At 38.7% G+C, this 25,925-nt stretch overlaps 1 protein-coding gene across 3 annotated transcripts in view; it reads left to right on the top strand.

Moving 5' to 3' along the window:
• Positions 1 to 25,925, top strand: part of POLQ (DNA polymerase theta) — a gene marked incomplete at its 5' end in the record, with an annotated part of 51,896 nt that overhangs the window by 12,963 nt on the left and 13,008 nt on the right. For 2 of the 3 annotated variants that reach the window (XM_082758121.1, XM_082758122.1), the window contains 17 exons: positions 436 to 580; positions 678 to 824; positions 1,900 to 2,112; positions 5,330 to 5,472; positions 6,897 to 7,101; positions 7,991 to 8,133; positions 10,357 to 10,550; positions 10,879 to 11,003; positions 12,512 to 12,755; positions 13,544 to 16,707; positions 17,760 to 17,903; positions 18,488 to 18,678; positions 20,147 to 20,387; positions 21,508 to 21,701; positions 23,333 to 23,470; positions 24,727 to 24,901; positions 25,373 to 25,499. In XM_082758121.1, coding sequence (XP_082614247.1) covers positions 436 to 580; positions 678 to 824; positions 1,900 to 2,112; positions 5,330 to 5,472; positions 6,897 to 7,101; positions 7,991 to 8,133; positions 10,357 to 10,550; positions 10,879 to 11,003; positions 12,512 to 12,755; positions 13,544 to 16,707; positions 17,760 to 17,903; positions 18,488 to 18,678; positions 20,147 to 20,387; positions 21,508 to 21,701; positions 23,333 to 23,470; positions 24,727 to 24,901; positions 25,373 to 25,499 — 5,933 coding nt within the window. Of the gene's footprint in view, positions 1 to 435; positions 581 to 677; positions 825 to 1,899; positions 2,113 to 5,329; positions 5,473 to 6,896; positions 7,102 to 7,990; positions 8,134 to 10,356; positions 10,551 to 10,878; positions 11,004 to 12,511; positions 12,756 to 13,543; positions 16,708 to 17,759; positions 17,904 to 18,487; positions 18,679 to 20,146; positions 20,388 to 21,507; positions 21,702 to 23,332; positions 23,471 to 24,314; positions 24,441 to 24,726; positions 24,902 to 25,372; positions 25,500 to 25,925 lie in introns of those variants that run through there. The other variant, XM_082758123.1, reaches the window with a different exon arrangement.

The raw sequence follows: 25,925 nt of genomic DNA, 5'->3' as shown, positions 1-25,925 counted from the left end.
TCAGGGGAGTAAGCAAGGTGCCTTTACATTGTGTGGTATGAAAACCAGATTCTCCTCACATATGACAGCATACAATGCATCCCTCTGTAATGTGCACCTTGTTCTTTCTCACTTCTCTTAGCCACGACATGGTAGTTGCAGTGTGGATTTCTGTGCACTGTGTAGCCTTCAATCAGAAACAGATTTAAAAAGCAAGACATAAAACCTTAGCTTTATTTGTGGTTAGGTCTAAGGTGGTCCCCAACAATAGGTCATACCAGCGCCTAGACTTCTGAAAGCAAGACAGAAACCAAGATGACAGTGCGCCATCTTCTTTACTTGTTCCTCTCTCCAATTTTTAATAGAAAATTCTTACTCTGACACTGAACAGTGGCAACATTTATGGACCCTGTGCAGTGAGAGATTGCATTGAAAATATTTTGTCTCTCACTTCAGGGAGATGAAGACCATATTGTGAGCCTGTGTTATGAGACTGTTTGTGATGGCCATTCAGTTCTGCTCTTCTGTCCATCCAAGAATTGGTGTGAGAAGCTGGCAGACATCATTGCCAGGGAATTCTACAGTTTGCAACAAGCTGAGAGTAAGAGAAAAGTAGTTAATAGAAGATTGTGGTACGTGCAGTGCCTTTAATGCAAATTAATTTTAGTAGAAACTATAAAGATATTTTCTCTCTCAAGGTTGTGCAAGAAACTCATCCCTTTCCCCAGTTGTTGTGGACAGAGAAGGAATAGATGAGGTCCTGGATCAGCTAAAGCGCTCTCTTTCAGGTCTGGATTCTGTGCTCCAACGTACTTTGCCATGGGGAGTGGCATTTCATCATGCAGGTATTCCTCAATATCTTGGTCTTGAATTCTGTAATTGTCAATTCATTTGGGTTCTTGGTGCTGTAGTTATCAGCAATTTACCAGTTTCTTTTTGAAGCATTACGTAGCTTATTACCTAAATAAGATACTTCTATTATTTCTCAGTTAGAGGTAAACTTGAAATTCTTTTACTGTGGACAAAGATTTAATTCACTAATTGTTATGATGAATCTTCTCTCTGTTGTGTTAGATAACAACTTTTTAGATACAACTTAAAAATTTACCTGGAATACCTGAAAAATTAACTGATTTGCAGCTCAGGCATTTTCAAGTCCTCCCTAAAGCCTCTATGGTATTTCAGAAAAATTTTCTTGAACTTAATACTGAAACAGATGAGTAAATAGAAGAAATCTAACAATGAAAATGAAAATAAAAGGAGAATGCACTGCTAGTGCTTCTGGCTAGATCTTTTTTTATTTAGGTAGTTAATTGTGCACGTAACCTGTTGATTCACTGAGAGAAAGGACCAACTGTGGAAGATACGATAGTATCTATGGCATTGAATATGTAGGGGGCATAACTCCAGATGCTTACAGAGTGTGTGTATTTTTTTTTCCTCTCAAGAGTAGACTTAGACTGCAGTCCCCAAGGAGTGTAGAAAGATGCATATTAGTCTTGTAATGCAGAATGGAAATAATGATGAAGGATTCCAGGGTCAGGACAGCAAATGACTAAATCCCAGTTCCTTACTGTGTGTTACATCAAGCTTTCTTCTTTGCATTGTACTTATGTATTTACTTGCAGTGCATGTAAATATCTAGTAGGTAGTTCACCTTGCTCCAATGTGTACAAATACCTTAGAAAACCTAATTTATATCCATTACTATCAATTAAATCATGAAAACTTCATAGAAATTTTGATTCAATTATGCTTTGAAAGAAGTTAACTGAGGTAGTGTTGCAAGTCTAGTTCCTAACTCGGAATGGTAAATGTTCATTGAATTTGTTTGTTCTTCTTCTTGCCTGACAGTAATATTATTAGCTCTTAAATGCAATTTCACTATTACTGGGTTTGCTAAAAGTTATCTTTCTTCAGGTCTTACTTTTGATGAACGGGACATAATTGAAGGAGCCTTTCGCCAAGGCTTGATTAGAGTTCTAGCAGCAACATCCACTCTCTCTTCTGGAGTGAATTTGCCAGCACGCCGAGTAATTATACGAACTCCCATGTTTGGTGGCAAACTGCTGGACATCCTCACTTACAAGCAGATGGCTGGCAGGGCTGGCAGGAAGGGAGTAGACGCAGAGGGTAAGCAGAGGCTTTATTAACATTCCCTAAGAACAGTGTTAACCTGATTAAATCCAGGGCAATGCTTTGCAATTAGTGACTAATCATGATGAATTCCTTTGGTATTCAGTATGATTAAGTTAATCAAGATGAATTTGTTTGGTATTAATGGAGTAAAAATTGCAATTCCCAGAGGATTCTTTTCACTGTATGAGACTGACTTTGGTATTTGCATGTCAGTTACTTCAGGAATGGGTTATTTTCTTTTTTGAATTCTTGTTATCTTCTAAGGCTCTGTTGAGTTGACTTAATTCTGTGATACATGGTCAGTTCACGAAAGCATTTACAATTTCAGTGAGAAAATTTACAGTTAAACTCCCAATGGACAGGCCTAAAATTTAAGAAATGCATTGAAAGTCTACAACCATAATTTGACAAATTCCTTTTGTTGTCTGAAGTTCTAATTTGGGTTTATTAAACTTCCACTAAACTTAACAGTGATTTTTATGGATCTTGAATGCTACAAAGAGACATTCTTCAAATGTAGAGAGTTGATCATAGATAACACGGTGTCTTCATGCATACAGTGGCACTAATTGATGTTCAACAGAGTGATCCTGCCTGTTACTTTAATTTGTGATGGAAATTTATCTTTCTCGATGCCATTTGGAAAAATTGTGTTCTACAAATGTAAACACAATGGAGAATACGAAGTTCAGTAGATGCAGGAAGTGAGATTTGTCCTGCTGATGGTTTGATTGGTGCTTGCTGGAACCCTATGTAAGCAGACTGTTCATATATTTAACTTTCTATTTTTGCTGGAGTAGCATAGCAACCCAGCGTTTTGTGACCTATATCTCTATGAGCTATCCCCATACGTTAAAGAAAAGGACAGCTGCATGCTGTACTTTGAAATTTTCCAGACTTTGTCATTTGAGCATAAAATAATTCCTTGAAGTTTCTTCTTTTTTCCCCTTCAAGTCACAATAATTAGTACCCTTTTTGACAGTTCTGATGTGACTGTCTGTTTTGCACAGTAAGCAGTTGATTTTATGCTGATGAGCTTCATGAATGTACCATTTTTTCCCACTCTGTGTAGTGTTTTGGATGAGAACATAAAGCTACATTACCAGCTGCTACTCTTCCACAGAATAGGGAGGCTGGAGGACAGCAACTTCAGCTGGAAAAAATGCCATATGTAGATATGAAATTCAGCTGACAGACAGAAGTTAATCAGAAGTTAATTGATGCTGGGTTGAAGTTTTTTTTTTGTCTTTTTGTTTTGTTTTTTTTTTTGGTTGATTTGGTTTTCCAAGCGTTGCAGTGTTGGATTGTTTCAGGTTTTGATTTTTTTTTTTTTCTGATTGGATGGTAATTTAAAAACATTATTTTAAAAAATGAAATTGGATTCTTTTTGCATTCATCAAAACTACCCGGTTCCCAAGGTGAAACAGGTAAAGCTGTTCAATATTGGTGAACAAAAGCTAGAAGTTAGGCTACAGATTCAGTTCTTTTCCATTCATAGGTAGAGAGATACATACGTGTGTTGAATGAGTTAGCTACAGAAATGCAAAATTATATGGTAAAGATAGATAAAACATAGTAGGGTCTTTTTGGTTTAATGGAGTTTTTTGTCTAGGTAGCCAGAGTCTTCTGGTGTTTGTTTAATCTGATCCTAATCTAGACTTCTCTCATCTGCAGTGTTCAATAAGGAATATTAGAGCAGTTTAGTTTCTTTTTATTGTGTCCTCTCTCTCTCTCAGCTGTTTGCTAAGTTGCAGTTATTGGCTTTAAGTTCTCAGTGGCATCTTGGGGAAGGGTTCTACGCAAATCTTAAATGGCTGTCAGATAATGTAGGGCCGAGTGGACACCCATCTTCTTTTATGTTTATCATGCTGAGGAGTCAAAGTTGTGATAGGGAGCTGTAGGTCACATCAGAAAGAAATGAGTTAAGGTTCATCATTGCCACCACTTCACAAAACAATGCTTATGGGTGGTTCGTTATATCTTCTATACTCTGGCAAAAGCACAGGGTCAACAGATGTCAAAAGTTTCACACGGCAGGATAAACAAATCCCAAAGAGACATCCTCTGAGCATCCTTTGGTGGCTACCGTATTACCCTAATTTAACATTCCTAGGATGTTACTAAGATAACGACAGCCAAAATGACTTTGGTGTCCAGGCTACGTGCACTTCAATCTTAAGCAGTTGTCATAAACCAAATTTCCTGTCCAGCTAATCCAAATCTAATGCTCTCTTTGTTAGTCAAAGAAAAGCTCATCTTGCCTGAAATTTATTTATTCTATACTAATTGACAAAGCTTCTCACTAGCTATGTCTCTCAGGGACCTAGTTTCTCTTAAATAGTTTTGTTGAAAAAAGACTTCTTTTTTGACCACTGCATTTTACCCCTGTGGTTTGTACTATTATCTCATAAATACATTAACTCATTATTTTTATTTTTGTTTCACAGCTCACCTTTTTTGTCTCCCACATTATTTCAGGATTAACTTTAAAATTCTATGTTAGACATTGTTAGGTAAGGTATATTCAGATGTACTTTCAGAGGAAACCATTCAGGATACCTAAGATTTCACATGTGTATGTATCTATATGCATATATATGCAAGCATGTATGCATTTATGAAAGTTCAAAGAATGTGTTGTTTCTTAGATTAATAACTTCAATGAATTTTCGAATTACTTTGGTATCTATGTTATTTCATTTTGGGAATGGAAGCTGGTTGTCTTAACACAAACTGCCAAAGTGCTGTGCAGCTTCTATGTTTTCTTCCAAATTTTGAGAATCTTTTCAGTTTAATAATATAATGCAAAATAAAATAGATGCCACTGTGCATCATTGTTCCAATCAGTTCCAGAACAAGAAGTGAGAGTGGTTCAACAGCAAAGCAGGTGCTTAGAGAATCTGTGGAATCCCTATCCCTGGAGATGGCAAAAGTTGGTTTGGGAAGACCCTGACCTGCCTAATGTAACTTTGTACTGCTCTGAGCTTTTATTTCTTAAGTATTATGCATCAGTGAGTCCTTAAATAGCAATGGCTATATTCTGTTCAAGATTGCAATAGTTTTTATCTTTTTTTTTCCAGCTTTTTCAATAGTAACTTAAGTGTTCCATTCCAATAATATGTCCTCAATGAACTGTAAGTAGCTATTACAGTGCTTAGATGTGATATGGAGGTCATTAATGTGTTTTTTTCTTTCATTTTTCCCCGTATAGGTGAGAGCATTTTAGTTTGCAAGCCCTCAGAAAGATCAAAAGGAACTGCTCTACTTCAGGGATCTCTCAAGCCTGTTTGCAGTTGTTTGCTTAGAAGAGAAGGGGAAGGTGTTACTTCAAGCATGAAGCGAGCAATACTTGAGGTACTGGACGCGGAGAGGATGTAGAACAGTGCTTGCAGTGTTAGGATGATTTCTTTTGTGACACCATCAAATCTTTTATGTGGCTTTTTTTTCCCCTCTCTTGTCAACGCAAGCAGCTTCAGAAAAAGTTACTTGGGTCTGCCAGCTTGCTGCAATATTAGCATTTTTTTTTGCATACAGCAGTCTCTGCTTGCCAGAGAGGTTTTGACATAAACATACTCCAATGAGTTATTAAGGCTTGCTTTTTCATTTATATATGCGCAAACCACAGGCAGAAGTGTGTAATTCTTAACCTTCACACGTGATCTGACAGTCTTTACTGGGAGGTGCTTGTACATTACTGTTTCCTGAAGCTTTGTAGACTGAATTAGGCCATAATGACATTTGTAGAACCTTAAAGAGTTCCTTATTTCACCCCACAAGTTATCTACCTCTTTTGCAGAAAATTGATTGAAATTTTGTAAATAAGTTTTTGCTAAACAAAGAGACATTGTACTACATTTGCTCCCTTTACCCTTGCACAGAAGTAAAAAGGAACAAAAGGGTTCGTGTAGGTGAGCTCATCTCCTTTTCCAAAGCTGCTTTTGGGCTTGAGCTGAACTTAGGCATTTTAAGAGTTCTTTTTGCTATTCTATTCCTATTTTTTTTTTTTAATTTTTTTTTGTGAAACTGCTGTGGTACTTAGAACTTGGTTGTGATTCCATAGGTTTAAAATTCTTACCAGACCAATGGAATTTCCAAATGCACTTTTTTACATAAGATCTATCTAAAGATGGCTTCTCTTCTGGTTGGGGGTGCTTTATTACATGAAAGAAATCTACTGAAACCTTGAAATAGAGTTTCTAGTTAAACACCTTGCTGTCTCAGGGAAGACACACACACATGTAAGTAACTCACAGGGAAAAAGCAGTTATGTGGAAAAAAAGATCCAAAGGAAAAATCACTCTAAATCAGGAAAACAATCATAGGATGTAGCACTCAGATTTATTAAGAGACAACTTCACTATACTGAAAGATCTGGGGAGAACTCCTCATTTTCAGTTACCTTTTTTCTTCAGAAAGTTGCAGTTTGTGTTCTAAGATTTTAAAGGAAGGGTTGGCTAAGCAGAATGCCTACATCTAGTCTTAGTTCTAAATTGCTACTATGTTTATGTTCACTTTCAAAATGCTAGGATTTTCGAAAACTCAGTCTGAGTTTTTAAGAGCTTTAATCTTTCACCATAGCTTAGCCCTTCAACTTTATAAGGTGTCTAACTTTTTGCCAAGGGAAGTCCTTAAAGGTTGGCAGTTGTTTTGCCTCATGTTCCTCTCTCACACTGGTTCTTTAAAACTTGGGTAGGTAATGCACCAATCTCTGTTTCTCAGATCTGATGTTCCATCTTGCTGTTTCTCTGGCAAGATGAACAAGTCACTTTCTTCAACAGATCATAGTGGGAGGAGTGGCCAACACTCCAAGTGATGTGCAGACCTATGCTTCTTGCACTCTTCTTGCATCCAGCTTGGGCAGTAGCAAGTGGAGAAACGAGAAACAGCAAGACAAAGCACAGACTGGACCTATTGAGGCTTGTGTAGCCTGGCTGCTGGAGAACGAATTCATTCAGGTTCTGGACTCTGGTGATGATGAGAAAGGTAATCACAGAATTGTCTAGGTAATGTTGCTGTTCCCTGTTCTGTTTCTTACCAGTGCCTGCAGTTAGCGGTTTGAATCAGTAAATCTTCTGCAGCTGGGTAGATATTGAATGTAAATTTATAATGAGAACTTCTGTGCATTTCTTTTATTAAAAATCATGTGTCAGGAAGTTATAGCTTTCAAGAGGGTGACTTTATACCCTCTTAATCATTTTTGTATGCAAGTGTTCTTGGAAGGCCTCTGCATGTCACCTCTAAGACTGATGCATCCTTATCTACAAATTCCCAAGCTATCTTTAAAGAAGGTGAAATTTTACTTCAGGATGTATGCACACTATAATTTTTGTCTTTATGGAGAAGAACTGGCACATTCTGAGAGAGTACAAGGCTCTTCTAGAACTTGTTATATTAGGCTGCATTTTGTCCTCTTTTGGGCTATTTTCTTAAGATGACTAATGATGCGACTCTTATAGTAATAGAAAGAACTCCTGTTACAGAATCATTGTATATCTTTTTTAATGAAAATGATATATTTGACACTCTCATGGAAGGCATGTTCAACAACTCCTTGGTGGGATTGTAGATGAGTTTCCATTTTTGGGGGGTTAAAATAGCTATCGTAATTGCTAGTCTGAGTAGTTAGAGGGATCCAGACTTGTGATCTGGCCTCTGAAAAAGGCTAGCTTAGACTCTATGCAAGATCTTTATTTTATTGTTTCCATTTTCCTGTCTTCAGACTGGAGAGATACTCCATTTCTTTTTGAAAAAGCAGTTGGGAAAAGTCAGTAGAATCTATAAAATGCATTGCAACCTGAAAGTGAGATATAAACTTGCACTTAAATTTCTCTGTATGTGTTATTTATTTATTTATTTATTTATTTTTTAACAGCAAAGGTTTATCATCCCACACATCTTGGCTCAGCTACTCTTTCCTCTTCTCTTTCACCAACTGAAGCCATGGAAATTTTTGCTGACCTGCAGCGAGCTATGAAAAGCTTTGTTCTGGAGAACGATCTGCATATTGTCTATTTGGTAGGTTCCTCGTTCTGCGTTTCTTATCTTGCGCTGCAGAAAATGAATAAAGGATTGAAAATACAGTGCAGTATTCTTGAGACCTCCATGGACGTAATTTTTCATGGCTTGCGTAGGTAATCCTAAATGAAGAAAAGTTTTGAAATTGAATGTTCTTCAAAACTAATCTGTTCCCATAGGGTCTATTGTGTAGGCAGATGCTCCATGTTCATCTAAGCCCATTTTTGTCACTCCTCACTTCAGAAGATTTCAGAAATTTGTGAGTTATGGTTCTAGAATAACGGTAATTTATCTGAGACTTTTGAAGTGCACTAAAGTAATTGCTTTTGATTTGTGTTTGGAATCAATAGGATGCATCTCAGATTACCTCTGTAGGCTCAAACAACTTTTGCTGTTTCAGCATCTGTTTTGCTTACAAAAAGCCTGAGAGAACCACACTGTTTTTTTTGTTGTTGTTCTTATAGATGGGCCTTTTATGGGTTCATTCATCTCTGATTTAGTTTACTTGCCTGGTGGTCCTGCCAGGGCTAAGGGAAGGATTGTGTTAAATCTTTTGAAGGGAAAGCGTCCAGAAGTTTGTTAAGAGTAATGTGTACATGCGCTTGAAAACTAAGCAATACTATTTAAGACTTCTGGAGAGGGAGCCACAGATCTGTCAAGATTAGTGAGGAAACAAGATGAAGTAGCAGTGAATATCCGAGGATTTACAGCTGCACGGCCTATCATTCAAACATAATCCCAAACTTGACAGTTATCTTTACTCTCCTGAAGTATAAAGCAAATTTTCTTAACCAGGCTGATAAATCAATGGCAAAATTTGAGCATCTTGCCTTGTGGAAAAAAAGAAAAAAGCTTGGCATTGCAGAAGTTGTTGGGAGATGCAGGAGACCGAGGATGCTTGTTTCTGCTTGCTGTGTTCATTAGCTTAGTTATTGACTGAAACTTTTTTTTTTAAATCAACTAGTTTTCCATGTGTACTTTTATCTGTGTTCTAGAGGACCACATAATATTTTGTTCTGTTCCTATGAGGCAAAGTGGACTATTTTGTGTCATGCACCAGTGAGTTTTTTCCCATTTCTGTCTCTAAAACAGAAAAGTAACAGAAAATTAACACTGTCTAGTGTTATTTTAAATCAAATTCACGCAAGTTCTCTTCCATTAATGAAGCCTAAAAACTTTCTTGCAAAGTCTGTTAATTTTTAAGGCCAAAGAAGGTGTTTTTTTTTTTTTTTTTAAAGATTTGTTCTCTGTGTGTTTCTTATGAATTATCTGCTATAATGCTTTATAATTATTAGACTTGAAACTTTTACTTGTACAAATATGAATTCTAAGACCCTGTGTTTTAGGAAAGTTGATTAAAAGGAAGAAATATTTCTTAGACTAGGAAAAAGGGTTTTCTTTCAAGAAAAAACCAAACCAAACCAACCAAACAAACAAACAAAAAACCAAAGCAACAACAAGCAAAACACAATCCCTATCGTAATAACTCTTGTTTTTCTCAGCAGATGAACAGGAATGGACAATTTACAACTGCGTAGGTGTCTGGTATTCTGTGTTCCATTAAATGCTCCCCAACAACTGTTAGTTATTTCAAAATAATTAATCTTGCAGTATGTCGATACAGATATGAAGACATTTTGTCTCCTCATACTGAAACTAACTGTGCTGACTGAATGACAACAGAAATGTTTTTTTGTCTAAAAGTGTGTGAATACTTTGAATGGCTTTTTTGTTAGTGTAAAAAAAATGTTGAGACTTAACTGTACCAAAGTTAAATTATAACTTTGATAAGCTCTGGCAAAACTTATTTCCCCTCTTGCTTTATCAAATGTCGTGGTAGTGGTTAGTGTGCTTGCTAGTGGCTCTAAGAGGCTGATAGGTAATCTGTCAATTTTGGTAAAAAGAGAATGAAGTTTTATTCTGTTAAAGGAGGGTAAAAATACAGCCTAAAATATCTTATAGGGCTTGGATTTGGGGAACAATCTGACAAAGTTTCTGAATTGTTTCATCATTATGAGTCACATCACATCTCATCAGTACAAATATTAAAAAAAATGGGTTAGAAGAGCTTTTACTTTCTTCAGGGTACATGGTTATGATTCAGTGCCTCTGAGTTGTGTGTGGGATGCTCTAACCACATTCTCTAGACTGCATTTGTTTAGCCAGAGCTCTGCTCTGTTTGTTTCTTTGAAATAGCTTTTTACATTATCTTATTTTCTTTAGGTTACCCCGGTGTATGAGGAGTGGACCACAATTGATTGGTACCAGTTTTTCTGCTTATGGGAGAAGCTGCCTGCCTCAATGAAACGTGTGGCTGAGCTGGTGGGGATCGAAGAAGGCTTTCTGGCCCGCTCTGTAAAAGGCAAAATCATAGCTAAGACAGAGAAACAGCACAGACAAATGGCAATCCACAAAAGGTAGCCACAAATGGATGTGAATGAGCAAAGACCAAAGCCTTTAGCACAAGGGGTAGATAGGCTTTTTTCAGGAACTGGTTTTCTTGATGTGTGAGCTCATAGATACACTTAGAGAGAACCTGTGCCCAGTTCACTCTAGAGTGAGAGCACTGTTATCACAAGATGCTTGTGCTGATGTTATTTGGAAGCCATCTTCCATGTTTCTTCCTGTGCTATGCTATAGCACCATTCTGTCCTGTGCTATCACAGAGAATTTTGCCTGTACTCTAACGTGCCCTGGATGATGATTATATTTTCATGTATACTTCTTTTTTTTCTTCCCCTCTAGGTTTTTCACTAGTCTTGCCCTTCTGGATTTAATCAGTGAGGTTCCCTTAAAAGATATGACCAAGAAATATGGTTGCAGTCGTGGCCAGCTTCAGTCCTTGCAGCAGTCTGCTGCCACCTATGCAGGTAAGTTATGTGGGCAAAGAATCCACAAGAGTCTTAGGTTAGTCTGTTTTCTTTCCTTCCAGACAAGGGGATAAGATAGCCACAGTGTGTAACAACAATCGGTCTTGTAAAACCACTTCCAACTTCATGGCTTAATCTGTGGTTGCCCCTGCTTTGAGATGGAACCACAGAGCATGCTGCGGGAATGGGGCCAGCTGGGTGGAATCAAGCAGTGCTGTAGCATGCTGATGTCTGTGGAAACCATCTGCGTACTGTGCAGCAATGTAGTTTGTTCAGTATTAAGTCCAGAAATTAAGTACAAGTCCGTTCTGAATCTTTGCCATGTTAGGAAAGAGTATCTTTCAATATGGGTAAAGTCCAGGGTCTCCTAGACAGCGTGCCTTTTTCCTGCTTGCAAAGTAATTGGTCAGAGAGTATAATTTTACAGTTTTCAAAAGGGTGAATCATTTCCAGGTCGTTTATCACCAGATAATGAGAGGTCAGAGAGCTGTCACCTTTACCATAGCTTCCTTATAAGGGCTGTGTAGGAGTATAGGTAGCAGCCCACTGTGTGATCGAGATACTTTTTTTTTTTTTCTGTTGCCTAAGTCAAGTCTTGCATTACTCCGTAAATGGATCTTCAATTTTTAAGACAGTTTTAGCTCAACTTGCGAAACCATATGTGTGGGTTGCAGCATGAGTCAAAGCCCCAGAATGAAAAGGTCACGCCAACTGATGCGGAGTAGTTTAAATTAATTCTGGTAGTATAAATAACTTCGTGTTAGAGCAGTTTCACAATTCTCTATTCCCAGTGTTAATCATTTTCAGCAATCAGGTAGATAAGTGCAGGAACAAAAGTAATTTGAAAAGTGAAATTAACTGTTGACATGACATATAGATAAGAGATATGATAAAAACTGTATTCTATAATCACAATAAAAATATGGCAGTGAGGGATGCCGTGTCTCTCAGTTATTTTAATACTCTTATAGATGCAATATATGAGTAAGAAATGGTCTTTTCCCTGCTCTTTTCCCCTCCCATGTTTTGGGGACTGCAGTTGTAATCTTCTCCATAGGCTTTGCTATCTCCTGCAGTACTCTCAGTAACTGAAGTTCTGCTGGCCAAGTTCTGCTCTTAGGGACATCAGTGCAGAGTGGCCTCTCTGAGTCCCTCTTACCATTGCTTTTGCTATCTTCTATTCATTGTGTTTGGTTCACAGGAATTCTGCTAGAGGATACGCACGTGCTTCACCTTTGCAAGGTTAGAGTCTGTGGAAAAGCAGTGTTGTTCAGAGTTTCTACCTCACTTATAACCTGTTTAATTCTAGATTATGTTGACTTCTGCAAGAGCAGCTCCTAGTCAGGATTGTAATAAACATGAGTTAGGAAATGGTGGCCTTTACTGTGAGTACTGGGAGGGTGAGAAACGGGAAGGAAGAGTCTGTTCAGCTGGGACAGAGATGGGAGTGGATCCAGCTTAGTAGTACTGGAGGTAGAGTTAAGATTTCTGTAACTTCTGTGTTTCAGGAATGGTAACAGTTTTCTGTAATCGACTGGGCTGGCACAACATGGAGCTGTTGCTCTCTCAGTTCCAGAGCCGCCTCACTTTTGGGGTTCAAAGGGAGCTTTGTGACCTGGTACGAGTCTCTCTGCTGAATGCCCAGCGTGCCAGGATGCTGTACAATGCTGGCTTTGTCACAGTGGCTGATCTTGCTAAAGCCAGTCCTGGTGATGTGGCAACTGCTCTGAAGAATTCGGTACCATTCAAAAGGTGAGTAATGAGAAAGTCCAGAAATCAAGAAGTTTGTTTATAAGGTGAAGGATTTCAGGATGAAACCTGTAATTAAATATGGCAACCTTTTGGGACTTGTTGCCAAATGTTACTTAAAAATAACTTGCAGGTCTCTGTGACTGATCACAGTAATTACATGATTACTTTGAAATTAATAGAAGCATGTTGTATTTGCAGCATGACTTTGTGAGACCTAAATTTTCTTCTTGTTCCTGAATTGTTAATGCTTTTTGGAGATTTTTTCTGCCTCTAAAAGGTTAACGCTTTCGTGCTCCACCATATGAACAAATGAGTTCATGGTTTATTACTGTATATCATTTCAGATTCTCTTGCAATTTTCATGTTAGTGCAATGACAAACTTTCTCTATCATATACCTATTGGACTGTGTCATGGTACCTGTCTGGTTCGTGCTCCTGAGGTTACCTTTCTTTGCATGGAAGTGTGTAAAAGGGGATTGATTCAGTCCTGGATCTTGCCTTATTAGGGATTTATCTGGGCACATATTTGGTTACAGAAACATGGAATGCTTCTGAGGAATGCAGCGTAGACGAAGCCAGTAATATCTTTCTTTCACTGATATCAATCTGAATGTGGAAAACTGAAACTGTTCTTTCCTATTAAGCATGGTACATTTTGGACAGAGTGCTTCTCTGAAGCTGTGATGCTATCTGAAATAGGAGCAGAGCAGAATAGGGCCAATTGGCCCTTGTATTGTTTGCTGTTTTCTGCATTATTTTTCACATCTGTCTGTTACCTCTCCTGCAGTGGTCGTAAGGCTGTGGATGAAGATGAAGAATCAGCAGAGGAGCGTCGGACTGTGCGCAGCATCTGGATGGCTGGAATGAAGGGTTTAACTGAAAGTGAAGCAGCTTTCCTCATTGTGGAAGAAGCCAGAGGACTTCTCCAGCAGGATTTGGCACTGATGGGAGTGCAGTGGAACCCAGAGTCTTTTCTTGAGTCTGATTCATCCTCTATGATCAGCAGTGCGTCAGAGCTGGAAGACAGACCGTGTAGATCAAATGGAGAGCAGTCTTCTGAGTCTTCTAGGGTGTTAAACAAAAAAGTGTGCAGAGATCAGCATCATAATAGCCTTGGTTCTCAGGTTGGAAATGTATCAAATATTAAAAAGGGATGCAAAAGGCGACTAAGCGGTAGTACAGCAAACTCCAGATTTGAGAGCCAAGTCCCATGTAAGAAACAAGCTCCAGCAGAGGAAAGAAATGATGACACTGTGCACAGTGCTAGAAAACGTCTCAATATGAGCAAAGGTATTGAAAATGGGGAAGGAATTTCTCAGGTCAAAAATGAGGTAGGTTCCAGGAGAGCAATTCCAGAACTCCCTACCGAGCAAGGAAAGACACCAACACTGAGAAAAATGTCTTCAGCTTCTAGACTGATAAGAAGTATGGATGCACATTTAAACCGGACTAGGAACAAAAATACTGTTTCAAAACTGCAGAGCTCACTACTTGAAGATTCAAGTATGCTTAACATAAATAAAGAAAAGCCTTCTACCTTCCACCCCAGCATTTCTAAAGATAATTTTTTTTCAGACCAAAATAATAAGGAATTTTTAGAAAAAAGGTCCGTAGCTCACAGAGTCTCAAATTCTGTACAGATTAATGGTGGGAGGAAAGATAAAATGGAGGAGCTGTTTACAGAGCCTTCCACCTCGAATGAAGGTGTGCCTAAGGGAAAAGGATGTTTTCAGGCAACTGTTATATTACAGGGTACTCCACGTGTCAACACGGAGATGCACGATGCTGTAGAAAATCCAGTAGTACCTGCTACTGCTAGAATGCAGAGAAACAAATATATTGATGATAGGCAGAATAAAGTCAATAAAATGCAAAAAGATGTGAGCTGTGCTGAGGCAACAACTGCTAAGCAGCACTCTGCTTTAGGCACAGATCACTGTAATGTGTGTGCTAGCTGCTCTGGAAATGAATGTGTCCATAACAGCAGCAGGAAACAGAAGCCTGCACATTTTTGTCCTGGTGGTGCTAAATCCTGCCATGTTCAGATCCAGAGTGGTGCCAAAAATCGGAGTGAAAAACCCAATGGAATATTGTTACAAGCTGGAGTACTACAGAAAGGCAACAGTCATCCTAAGGATTTTCTGAAAGACTCTTTAGTAAATTCCAGAGCTGTTTGTGATGCAGATGGTGTTCAAAATGGTTCGTCCTCTGCTCCTTTTTGTGACTGTAGAGACTTTGAAGACAGCTTACAGTTGGATACTCAGACTGAGAGCATAATAAAACAGGCAGCAGCTGGAATCACAGGACAGCAGGGAACAGAGGGTTCAGAGCTGGCAGCAGTACCACAGCAGGAAACCTCCAGGAAACTAAGGACTTTGCAGACTGAAAATGCTACTGGTGGAAGGCTAGCTGCAACAGTAAGGAAACTGGGCTTATCAAGTCTTATCACAACGAGTAATATTATAAAAAGCACAGATCAGCACTGCAGTAACAAAGTTTTGGAGTCTGGAGACTCAAATGTACTGCCCATAGCAAAAGAAACAGAACCTGCACCTTTTCTTAAAGAAAGTGATTTCTCGGTGACTGACTCCCAGCTGCACAGTTTCCTACAAGATTACCAGACCCAAAATTCAGTGAAAGAGGAAGGTGCTTCTAAGGGTCCTAATAAAGCAACCTCCCCTCTTGGTAGGGAGCAAGAACAAGTCAAATGCCATCCTGTCACTGAAACGAGCCTGAATATGAGTGACAGCTTGCTGTTTGATGATAGCTTCAGTAATGTCAGTGATCTTTCAGCTATGCAAGCCGTGGAAGCTGACAGAAAGGAACCTGCGGGAAGGCAGGGGGCTTTGCTTCCTGCAGATGGTCTCTTGCAGAACGTAAGGCCTGCTCAGAATAAATCTGATGTCAGTAACAATCAGAAAGAGCATGAGGATCCAGCACAGTGTAATGATGCCTCTCTAGCCTTCTCTGATCTCATTGCTGAAGTGCTGGATCATGAGAACTCCCCATCTTTTCTGGGAGATCCTACTTCTCCATTTCACGGTCAGTCCCGATTAAGAAACCCAGTGATTTGTAACAATGACCCCAATCCAAAGGTTTTAGTAGTGGATCAAGGTGAAAAGCTCCAGAGCAGCCAGCAAACTTTGGAAGAGAAAACCCATCCAGTGGCATGTACTGACCACTCGTTTGAACTGAGCCCAGGACTGCAGGATGTATTAGACAAATGGCCTAGCCCTTCAGGCATTGAACCAGTTTCAGTAAATCTACAAAGCTCCTGTTTGAAAGGGAAGTTGGTTGCTTCTATTGCTAAGCAAGAGCCAGATGCAGTGTTTGAATTTGATCATCGTCAGGCAGAGCCTTTGCCCAACTGCCAGGATTTAAAAGACCATTACAGAATTAAAGAAAACAAAGCAGAAGACTTGGATGTTCAGAAATCAGACTGTGTAACACTTAAGCTCAAGGGAAGCAACAGAACATCCTGTCCTCCACCAGATAACTGTAATGGCTTTATTCCTCCAACACCCCCCAAAGAACATTTTCCCCAAAGTTCTGGATCTCTCTCCGTGAAATCTACAAGGAAGAGACAAGTTGCCTGCGTGAAGGAAGGGCAACTGATTGAGCCACAGCAGAATAGCAAAAGTGATGCAGAGCAGCAGGTAAAAAAACTCCAGTTCAATTTGGAGAGCGTAGACCCAATTGAGACTGATGAGATAAGAGACGATTCCACTATAGACCAAGGCTTTTCGCTGCAGCTGTCTCAGGATGCTTTTCCACTCATTCCCTTAAGTGCTGAAAGTTTCACTATCATTGACGTAGCTAGTGACAAAGTACTTTTCCAGACTTTTCTTGCAGAGTGGAAGGAGAAAAGCAGATTCTCCATCTCAGTGGCATGTGAAAGGACAGAACGTCTGGTGTCGCCCAAATCAACGATTGGTGGCAGATTCAAACAAGGTTGGTTCCGTGTTCTAGCATGTTATTTGTGAACAACAGGGTAGCATCTTCCACTGAAAGCAGGGATGAAGAAGGAAAGAATTTGCAAAAAAAAAGGAGAAGAAGGAAAGAATTTGCAAAAAAAAGGAGGAAAATTACTGACATTAACTAAATATCGTCAGCCTCAGTAAAGCAAAGGAGCCGAGTGTTAGTAAGGGATGGAGAGCTGGTGTCAAGCATTGCACTGGTAGGTCTTTGGGGACTTCAATGAAGCCTTAGCAGATTGTTTCTATGAGAAAACAGCTGAACATACTTAACGTTTCTTATCTAATTTTAAATGGATCTGTGTTGTGCAGTCGCTTTGACATACGTACCTTTCCATGTCGTAACTTTTAGTATATTTTCAAATAAAAAATATACTGAACAGTGAACTGTATGGATTGCTCAGGGTCTCCACCAAGCAGTATTACTTGTGGGGTTGCCTCCTAAGCAAGGTTAAATATTTTCCAGCTTGTGAGATGTTAAGTTAGTTCAGTATTTCTATATATGAAATTCAGATCAGTCTCTGGATTGTTGCAATATTGCTTCATGTTTTTCCCCACAGAAATACTCATTTGCTGCAGTTTGTTTGCTGCTGCTGCTGTATAAACACACTTTTCTTTTAAAAACACAAGATGAAGCAGTTACATTTTTTGCTATCATATGGTCATACTAACAAAAAATCTCAGCTATCAAAATATAGTTTTGACAGACAAAATTGTAATGTTTTACAGATTGATAGGAGGGAATACAGTTCTGCCTGAACTTTTGAAGAGATTGCTAGAAAAGGACATTTTGCAGGGATGTTATATTGTTGATTGTTTCTGCTAAGAGATAAGAGAAACTGTTGCTGTTGTATTTTTTTTTTTTTCAAAAAGAAATACAGATATTTTCTCCATGCAGATAGAAATGAAGGTATATATTCACTCTCAACAAATTTACACTCAATTGTACATACTTATATTTTCAGGAGTAAAATCCTCTTGCATTTACGGATGCTGTTTTATAATTGTAACTTAAAAATATTTCCTCAGGAAGTTCTCCCCAGAGAATGCAAGCTAAAGATGATGGATTTCCCATCCAAGGCTGTGAAGACATCTTGGTAGTTGGACTGGCAGTGTGTTGGGGAGGAAAAGATGCCTACTATATCTCCTTACAGCAGATGCAAGACCAGAATGGTGAGTGAGCAGACGGGCTGTGCTGCATTACATGACGCTGCAGTTCAACAAAGTACTCATGATAGATTTTTGGAAGTACAATGATTATCCCTAACCCAGCTCAGTGATTTAGCCATATTATGGATCAGCACTTTTAAGTATTCAACAGACTTGAACAAGTTGCTGTGAATATATCAGTGCTGCCATATACGTGTAATAGGGCCAGGTAATTGGCTCAAGTGCTGAACTGTTGCTCATGTGTACTGCTTACATGTTACTCCCGTGTTCCCTCTAGCTTACATGCTTTTCTCTTCCAACCTCTTCCAACTTCCATTCTCTAGAACAAATCTCAGGCTAGAATGCTGAATACAGTCTGTGCTAATGGCTAGGTTTTGATTCCTGGCCTTCCTTTTTTAGTAGTATAGACATGACACACTGTTTCTTGGGAGCCCTTTCTGGTGTGATAAAGTATACAAAAGAGGTGTAGATTTATTGTTATTTGTTTGCTGTCCTACTGTTGTTTTAGTTGATCATATTCAAGGTTTTCTCTAGCTTTTCTTATGCAGTGGGCATAAAGTTGATTTTGCTTTTATTTTCTGCCTTAGAAATCAGCCTGAGTTTGGCACCACCGCCTTTGGACAAAAACCTGTCTGTAACAGAGAGATTGCAGCATCTGCAGCTCTACCTGCAGAAGAAGCAGGAGCGCTCACTTGTCGTGTATAACTTCATTCAGCACTACAAGACCCTGGTGATGGCTTGTGGCATCTCCTTGGAAGGAAGTTTTGAGGACCCAAAGGTTGGCAGGATTAAGTAATTTATCTTGGGTAAAACTACTAGTTTAAACACACAAATGCAAAGACAGGAGTTACCTTCTGGTACTTTTCTTCTGTAATTTACATTTAAATATGCACCTCTGCCAGGGTGTTTAGGGAAATTTTCTTCCAGTGGAAAATCTGGAATGGTATTTAGAGGAGACTTTTTGTACTGTGTGTGTTCATGGTGCCTGCAAGAGAAACAGGGCAGATTCAGTGATATATTAACTCATTATTCTTTCATGCCTGAGTACTTAAGTGGGAAAGATGAGTGTAAATCCCTGGATGGGCATGAACTCTTGGCTTGTTGCTTATAAGAAGCTACCAACTGAAATGGCAGAAATGCTTCTGGGCAGATTATTAAATCTGAGAGCAGAAGACTGAAGGATTTACCTGCAATTTGTATGGACCACTTTGCTACTGCTATTTCCTCAAACAAAACAAAATTTACATGTAATTTCAAAAGGTATGGGTACCATCTGTTGTTCAAATGAAACTCTAGGAAGAGGTAAAAGGACCTTCTTGTCTTTGATAGAAAAAGCTCTATGCATGGAAATTTCTGGTTTTGATTTTTACAGCTTACATCACATGTAGGCTGAATACCATGATGGCAATATTGAGGTCTGCAGGTATGTAGCCAAGCTGTTCACCACAAGGACAAACTTAGCTTTTCGTACTGAAATCTAGTTTTAGGATGAAAACGAAGAGCAATAAAAGTAGCACCTTTCCCCATACTGTTCCGTGGATGAAAAGAAGTCATACTCGTATTTGTTAAATTTAGTGATGCAGTGAATATATACATACACACACATTCACACCTCCACATCCCCCACATCTCCCTACCTATATATGTGTTTTTTACCTTCTGCTCGTGTGGCAGAGACAATGTAGAAACCTGTGCTTCATCCTATTTTGACACAACAAATTGAAATATAGCTATGAGCAAAATTGCTTTGAAGACAGTGGGAGGTAGGAGGCTTACTGAGAATAAAATTTGCCATGCACTATTCTTGCTACTAGTGCTGATATGCAGAAAATAGGAGAGCTCAGCTTGACTCATATTCTAGATCAACAGCAAGTCTTGAGTTTTACAAGGTCAGTTTTCAGAGTAAACATGTTTTGATCCTGATTGTCATATTTAATCACTTTTATGTTAGGATTTAATAAGTTAAAAAATGAAGGACAGCATTTTTAGATGTGTTAGGTTGACAAAGGGTAAGATTTTCAAATGTGCAGAATTAACTTTCAGTTAAAATGAAACTTTTCGTTGATTTATGCCATCTTAAAGGTTTTAGCTGAAATCATGTAACTTTTCCACAGATTCTTACAGTCTGCCAGACAAATCAAGAAAAATGATCTGCAGTAAAACCTTGCATTAACCCCCAGTCAAATATTAATATTGTGTTATGATTAAAATGGAAGAAAGGTCTCATGGAAGTCTCTCTTTTCAAGGTTGCATGTTGGCTGCTTGATTCTGGCTCTAAGGAACGTACACTTCACAGCATGGTGACTACATTTCTACCCAATGAGCTACCTCTACTGGAAGGAGTAGGCACTGGCCAGGGAGTGCAAAGCCTGGGGCTTAGTGCCAGCAGAGATCATTCAGGGCGGTACAGAGCAGCAATAGAATCTGTGCTCATCTTCAACGTCATGAACCAGCTCCATGATGAATTACAGAAGCAAAATCTGACAGGTAAAGAGAGCTCCTCCACTTGAGGGCAAAGACAGACGGTAAGGGTAGCTATACTACCATAAACTGAATGATCAGTGGAAAAGAGAGGAGGCTTGGGAGTTCTTATCTAAGTGTTCTGGAGTAAGATGTTGATCTTTTAAAAGAAAAGAGGAATATTCCTTTGGAAATAATTTGTTTTGTCAAAAAATTAACCAGGGGAAAAATTGTGAGTTCCTTATAGGATTTAAGATGATTTTGTATCCCAAATATCCACCAGTTCCACTCGTTCAGGCAGCTACCTGAGATTAAATAGACCTGAGTCTTATTTAAAATCTTTGAATCAAACAGATCCTTACCTCCCAGGTTAGTACCCTGGTCACTACGAGGGCACTTCTGGGTCTGTCTGTGGTTTCTCATCAGCATTTTGAAAAACCCTTTCTTTTCCTTGTCAGATACATTTTTTAAAATCCTCAGATATTATCTGAAGGAGATTTCTTGCTCTTTGGCCTGCTAATGTAGCATTCTTTCCCTTATATGCATTGTGCCAATGAAACTTCTGTGATTCTATAACAAATGATCTGGTGCTTTTGCACTAACATTTGCTGAGTGTTTGTCCCTATTTGAAAAAAAAACAAACAAAAAAAGCCCATAGCGTGTACATATTGGTGGGCTGTGTGATGTTATTTCTGCTAAATTGCATCCAGAGCATCCAGATTAAGGTCTGTCCAGTCTTACCAATTTCTTTTATTTCAAGTTTACCACATCATTTATGACTGTGACAACTAAACCTTAGACCATTTTTAAATAGGTGGGTGTTGGAATGAAAGTGTATCAAGCTAGAAAGCTTTACGTTAAGTACATCTGCTTAATGTAGATAACCAAGGAGATGTGTATTTCTTAGGGAAAAAAAAAACAGCACATTTTTGACAGAAGTTAACTTAAATACTTTTGTGATAAACGTGTTATCGTGAAATATTCCAGAAATAGAAGTATTTAAACTAAATCTATTAAAAGATATCAGTGTGTCAGGACATTAATTTTTTTAAAAACCAAGAATTTCCCTGTGGCTTTTTTATGAAATGGTTGCTGTTGATCTGTTTTTGATGTTACAAGTTTTTCTTGTCATTTGTACTTACTACAGATGTGTTTTCTAAAGTGGAGATGCCCAGCCATTATTGTTTGGCTCTGCTGGAGCTGAATGGCATTGGCTTTAGCACAGCAGCATATGAAACCCAGAAACAGGTCATGCAAGCTAAACTGACTGAGATTGAGACCAAGGCATATCAGCTGGCTGGCCACAGTTTCTCCTTGACCAGCCCTGATGACATTGCAGAGGTACGTGAGGGTTAGGGTGGGAGGGAGAAGGCCTTCTCAGAAGTTACTCTCAAGATGCTTTTGCTTATATGTATGTGCATATGAAGAAAGGACAAAACACAATTTAACTTTTCTCAGAGTTGATTAGTCTTTAGGCTAGTTATGAGCTTGCTGCCTGCAAGGTGCATCTTCTACTTGTTCCTGATCATTGTGATTTCTGCTAACTTCAGCAGAACTAAGGAAGGTAGAAGTTAAGTGGAAGTAAACATGTCTGTATAGGACCTTGGCTCCTCATGGAGCATGAGATGGTCTGCCAATCAAATGGCTTTTGGAATAGTTTGGATTAATGGTGCAGGACTAGACCAGCTTTGTTGGAACAGCAGTATTTTGCATACATTAGATGTGATATCATGTAATATCAGTCTAAACATAGTTGTACTGAATAAGCTGAGCTGTTGCTCTTGTCCCTTCACAGGCATGAAAGAGAAGGAAAGACTGCTTTACAAGTTTAGAATGCATTACTGTTGTGTTTTTTTTTCAAGAACCTGTCAATTTTTTAAAAAGCCTAGGAAACAGATTTGTATTTAAATTACTGATGCTTTTATTCCTGAAGAACATTATTTTCTGTTTTTTATGTATACTACATGGTATCACAGCAGTAGTTTAGGATTGCCATGCATACAGTTTTTTCAGTTTAGTTCATTAATTTATTTTTGAGGTGCTATACTTGATATGGAAGCAATCAAAACTTGCAAGCAGCTATCACTAAAAGAAGTTCACAGAAATATTCCTGCTTTGTTGCAAATGCTGAAGTTTTGCTCTGTAGTATTAGTCTGAGATACAGCTCCTGAAATAACGCTCAGCTCTAATTTTACTCTGCTTCATGGAAAAGGGGAAGAAAGGTTTTTCTGAAATTCTTTGAACTATGGAAGCTTGTTTTTCATGTAGAAATTTTGTCAAGAATCATGTGAAGTATCTTCTACAGATTAGCAGAGCTTCCCTTTTCTAATTTTGTGTCAGTAAAACTTTTATGCTACATAAATGTGTGAGATAGAAACTTTTATTCCTTTCTGCCAGCTGTGACATGAAATACAATAGCTGTTAAATTGTGTACAGTGCCACACAGAATGAAAAATGAAGAACTGTGTTGTATATGTCAACTAGTGAGCACATACTTCATTTTCCAGCTTTTGACAATTTGTTAGAAAAACTAGTATTCTGGCTATACTATAAAAAGTATTTGTGACCACCTCCTTCTGTGCCATTCATTTTGCACTGAAGCCTGTTCCCTACTAACACTTCTTTTTCTTAACCAATGTTCTTCCCACTTCTAGTCATCTTAACTCCATTTTATTACAGCTGACTATCAGCAGTAACCTCACCGATTGGATGGAGTTGATTACCTTCCCTAAAAACATACCTCTGAACTCAAACTTACAGTATTTAGGAGATGAGATTTTAGATTGCATTTGGTAGCTAATTAAAACAAGAAGGAATGACTTTGACAGCAGAGGTCTTTAATCAGCTTTTTAATTACCTGAAGCATTCCTACTGTCCTTTGGCTGAAATAAGCTGTTTAAGTGCTGAGTCCCTTTTTGTCTTCTCCTGGGAGTAGCATGCAGAAACTGATTTGCAACTTTGGCCTTTTTCAGGTTTTGTTCCTGGAGCTGAAACTGCCACAAAATGGAGATGTGACAGTTCAAAGAAACAAGAAAACTCTGGGTTACACCAGAAGAACATCTGCTAAAGGAAACCTGGTTAGGTTGAGCAAGCAGTTCAGTACAACCAAGGTACAGTAAAATCTGGGTCTAGTCTAAAAGTAGTTGTAAAAGTAACTCCTTCTTCCTTCACACATCCACTGCTTGGATACCTTGGAGTTAGGTATGCTGACGTAGATAAAAGGAAACTTATTACTGCCTTTCCTTTGCCAGTTACCACTGTAAATTTGAACTGGATTCAGCCTTCTTCGTTAGCAGTTATTAACTACTCCTACTCGTCTAAAGCCCAAGTATAGCGACGACGTAACTTCAAATAGCAGGTTTCAGTGAGAATAGTCAGGCAGAATTTGATTTCTCGAACCAAATGTAAGACCAAAATAGTATAATTATTTTGTAAAACCAATAGCAGAAGAATGTTTCAACATCAGCTTGAAAGATACTTAAATATCATGGTGATTAAGTACGCTATTTTTCCTACCGGTTACCAAAATACAGTCTGTATTTTGTGCTTCAGAGAATGCTTCTTCAGAATGGTCGCTCTTATGGTTCACCAAATTTAGCATTTCAAAAGATTGTATATATATGAAGGTGATCAACTGCTGCAGGCTAATGGGTACTCTTGTCAGACAAGTAACATTAGCAGATAGATATGTTCCCCGTTTTCAGGACTCATTAATGTGTTGTTTTCTTAGTTTCACCTTGTTCAGTGTAGTCAGTGGCCAGAAAAGAAGTATTGATTTTTGAAACTGAAGTGGCTGTGAATAAATAAGTGTGGTAGTGGTGGCAGAGCAGGGAGCAAGAGGCAAAGTGAGGATTCCTTCCTTTTGTGATGTGGAAGGCAGAGGTTGTAACTGCCTGCTACATCAAAAAAATGTTATATCTGAGAAATGTTTGTGTAACATTGTCTTTTGAAAAGAGCTCTTAGCATGCAGATAGGAGAGAACAGGGAGACAAATATGCACGAAGATGGAGGAGAAGCAATAAGCTGGGCAAAAAGAGGAAACAGGAGTCCCATCGCAAGTGATGCCACGATCATTTCAGGTGACTTGTTGGGTGGTGCAGACTAATGGTAGTGATAAGGATGCAAAAGTCCAAAGAGAGGTGATTGCCTTGTTTGTGTGTGATAAAACTGAAGCTGTATCTCGTGGTGTTTTCATTGTCCATGTCTAGGCAGTACATGTGGAGAAGATAGCCATTTGATTTTAAGGCAGTGAAACTGGGAATTCACTGTGGGTGAAGGAGTTACTTTTTTCTGCGGAACTGCAAAAACTTCTTAAATAAAGCTTTTAAGGCAATTAATTATAGTTGTGCTCTTTTCTTTCCACAAGGATGTTTTGGAGAAATTAAAGACACTTCACCCTTTGCCGGGGCTCATACTAGAATGGAGGAGGATCAACAATGCCATTACAAAAGTGGTGTTTCCGCTACAGAGGGAAAAACGATTGCATTCAGTCCTGGGAATGGAAAGGATATATCCAGTGTCACAGACTCACACAGCTACAGGTAAAGAAATGTGTGCAAAATTTTCCCTTATTATTTATTATTTATTTTTGGCAGTGTTTGTGTAAGGTAAAGATCAAGGAAATCAAGACTGTGCTTTCTTTCAAAACAAATGGAAATACAGAAATACCTCTGTCACATTAATCTGCACTAGAAGTCTAACTGTGTTAAAATATATGCTTTTTTTGTTCCCTGATAAGTATTATTCATTTCTTCCATGTATTAGCATGTAAATCTCTGACCCTGGAACAGGTTCTGGATTTAAGGGTTTCTTATTGGTGACAAGGAAGTGCTGCAGTGGAACCACCTTAATGAGCTGGAGCTCATTAAACCAAAACTATTTTTCCTTTTCTTCAATTTTCTCATTTTTTTTCCCAAAACATCTGGTTGTTGGAGATGCAGATGTGTGTTCTCCTGTGTTAGGTTAAAGAGCCTCCTTTTGGACTCTCAATTATGCCTTGTCTTCCTTCTCAGGTCGAGTAACTTTCACGGAGCCAAATATCCAGAGTGTGCCAAGAGATTTTGCCATTGAAATGCCCACTGTGGTTGAAGAAAGCCCACCCTTTCGAGCTGTTTATTCTCGTGCTGTTTGTGGCAGCAGGTAAGGAGGATCTTAGCAAAGCTTCTGTCTACTTGCCTGATCTTAATGTGGTCAAGTTGTCAAATTTCTCTTTTCTGACTTTGCCTGTGGCTGCTGTCTTGTCAGTGTGGCTCATTGCTCAGTGTTTCCCTTACACTTTGAGAGGAATAAATACCAGAGCATTCAGTGACACATGGAAGACATAATACTAATAGCATGTGGCTCCACGTAGTCACTTGCTTTTTGTAGTTCTGTATGAAACCCTACTGTTGTTGGATGGAAAGCCTGAGTCTAAGGAGTAACTGAACTGTTTAGAGTCTGGTTTCTGAACTTAGAATCTGACTTCCTAAGAGCTACACTTAAAGAGGGTGGGATTTTGTGGAAGGAATAGAAGAATATTCAGACGTTCTATGCTGTGCAGCTCACTGCAGCTCACAATACTAAGGG

This window comes from Aythya marila (genome assembly GCF_965140915.1).
Source record: "Aythya marila genome assembly, chromosome: 1".
Taxonomy (NCBI): Eukaryota; Metazoa; Chordata; class Aves; order Anseriformes; family Anatidae; genus Aythya; species Aythya marila.
This window is presented reverse-complemented; position numbering and strand designations above follow the sequence as displayed.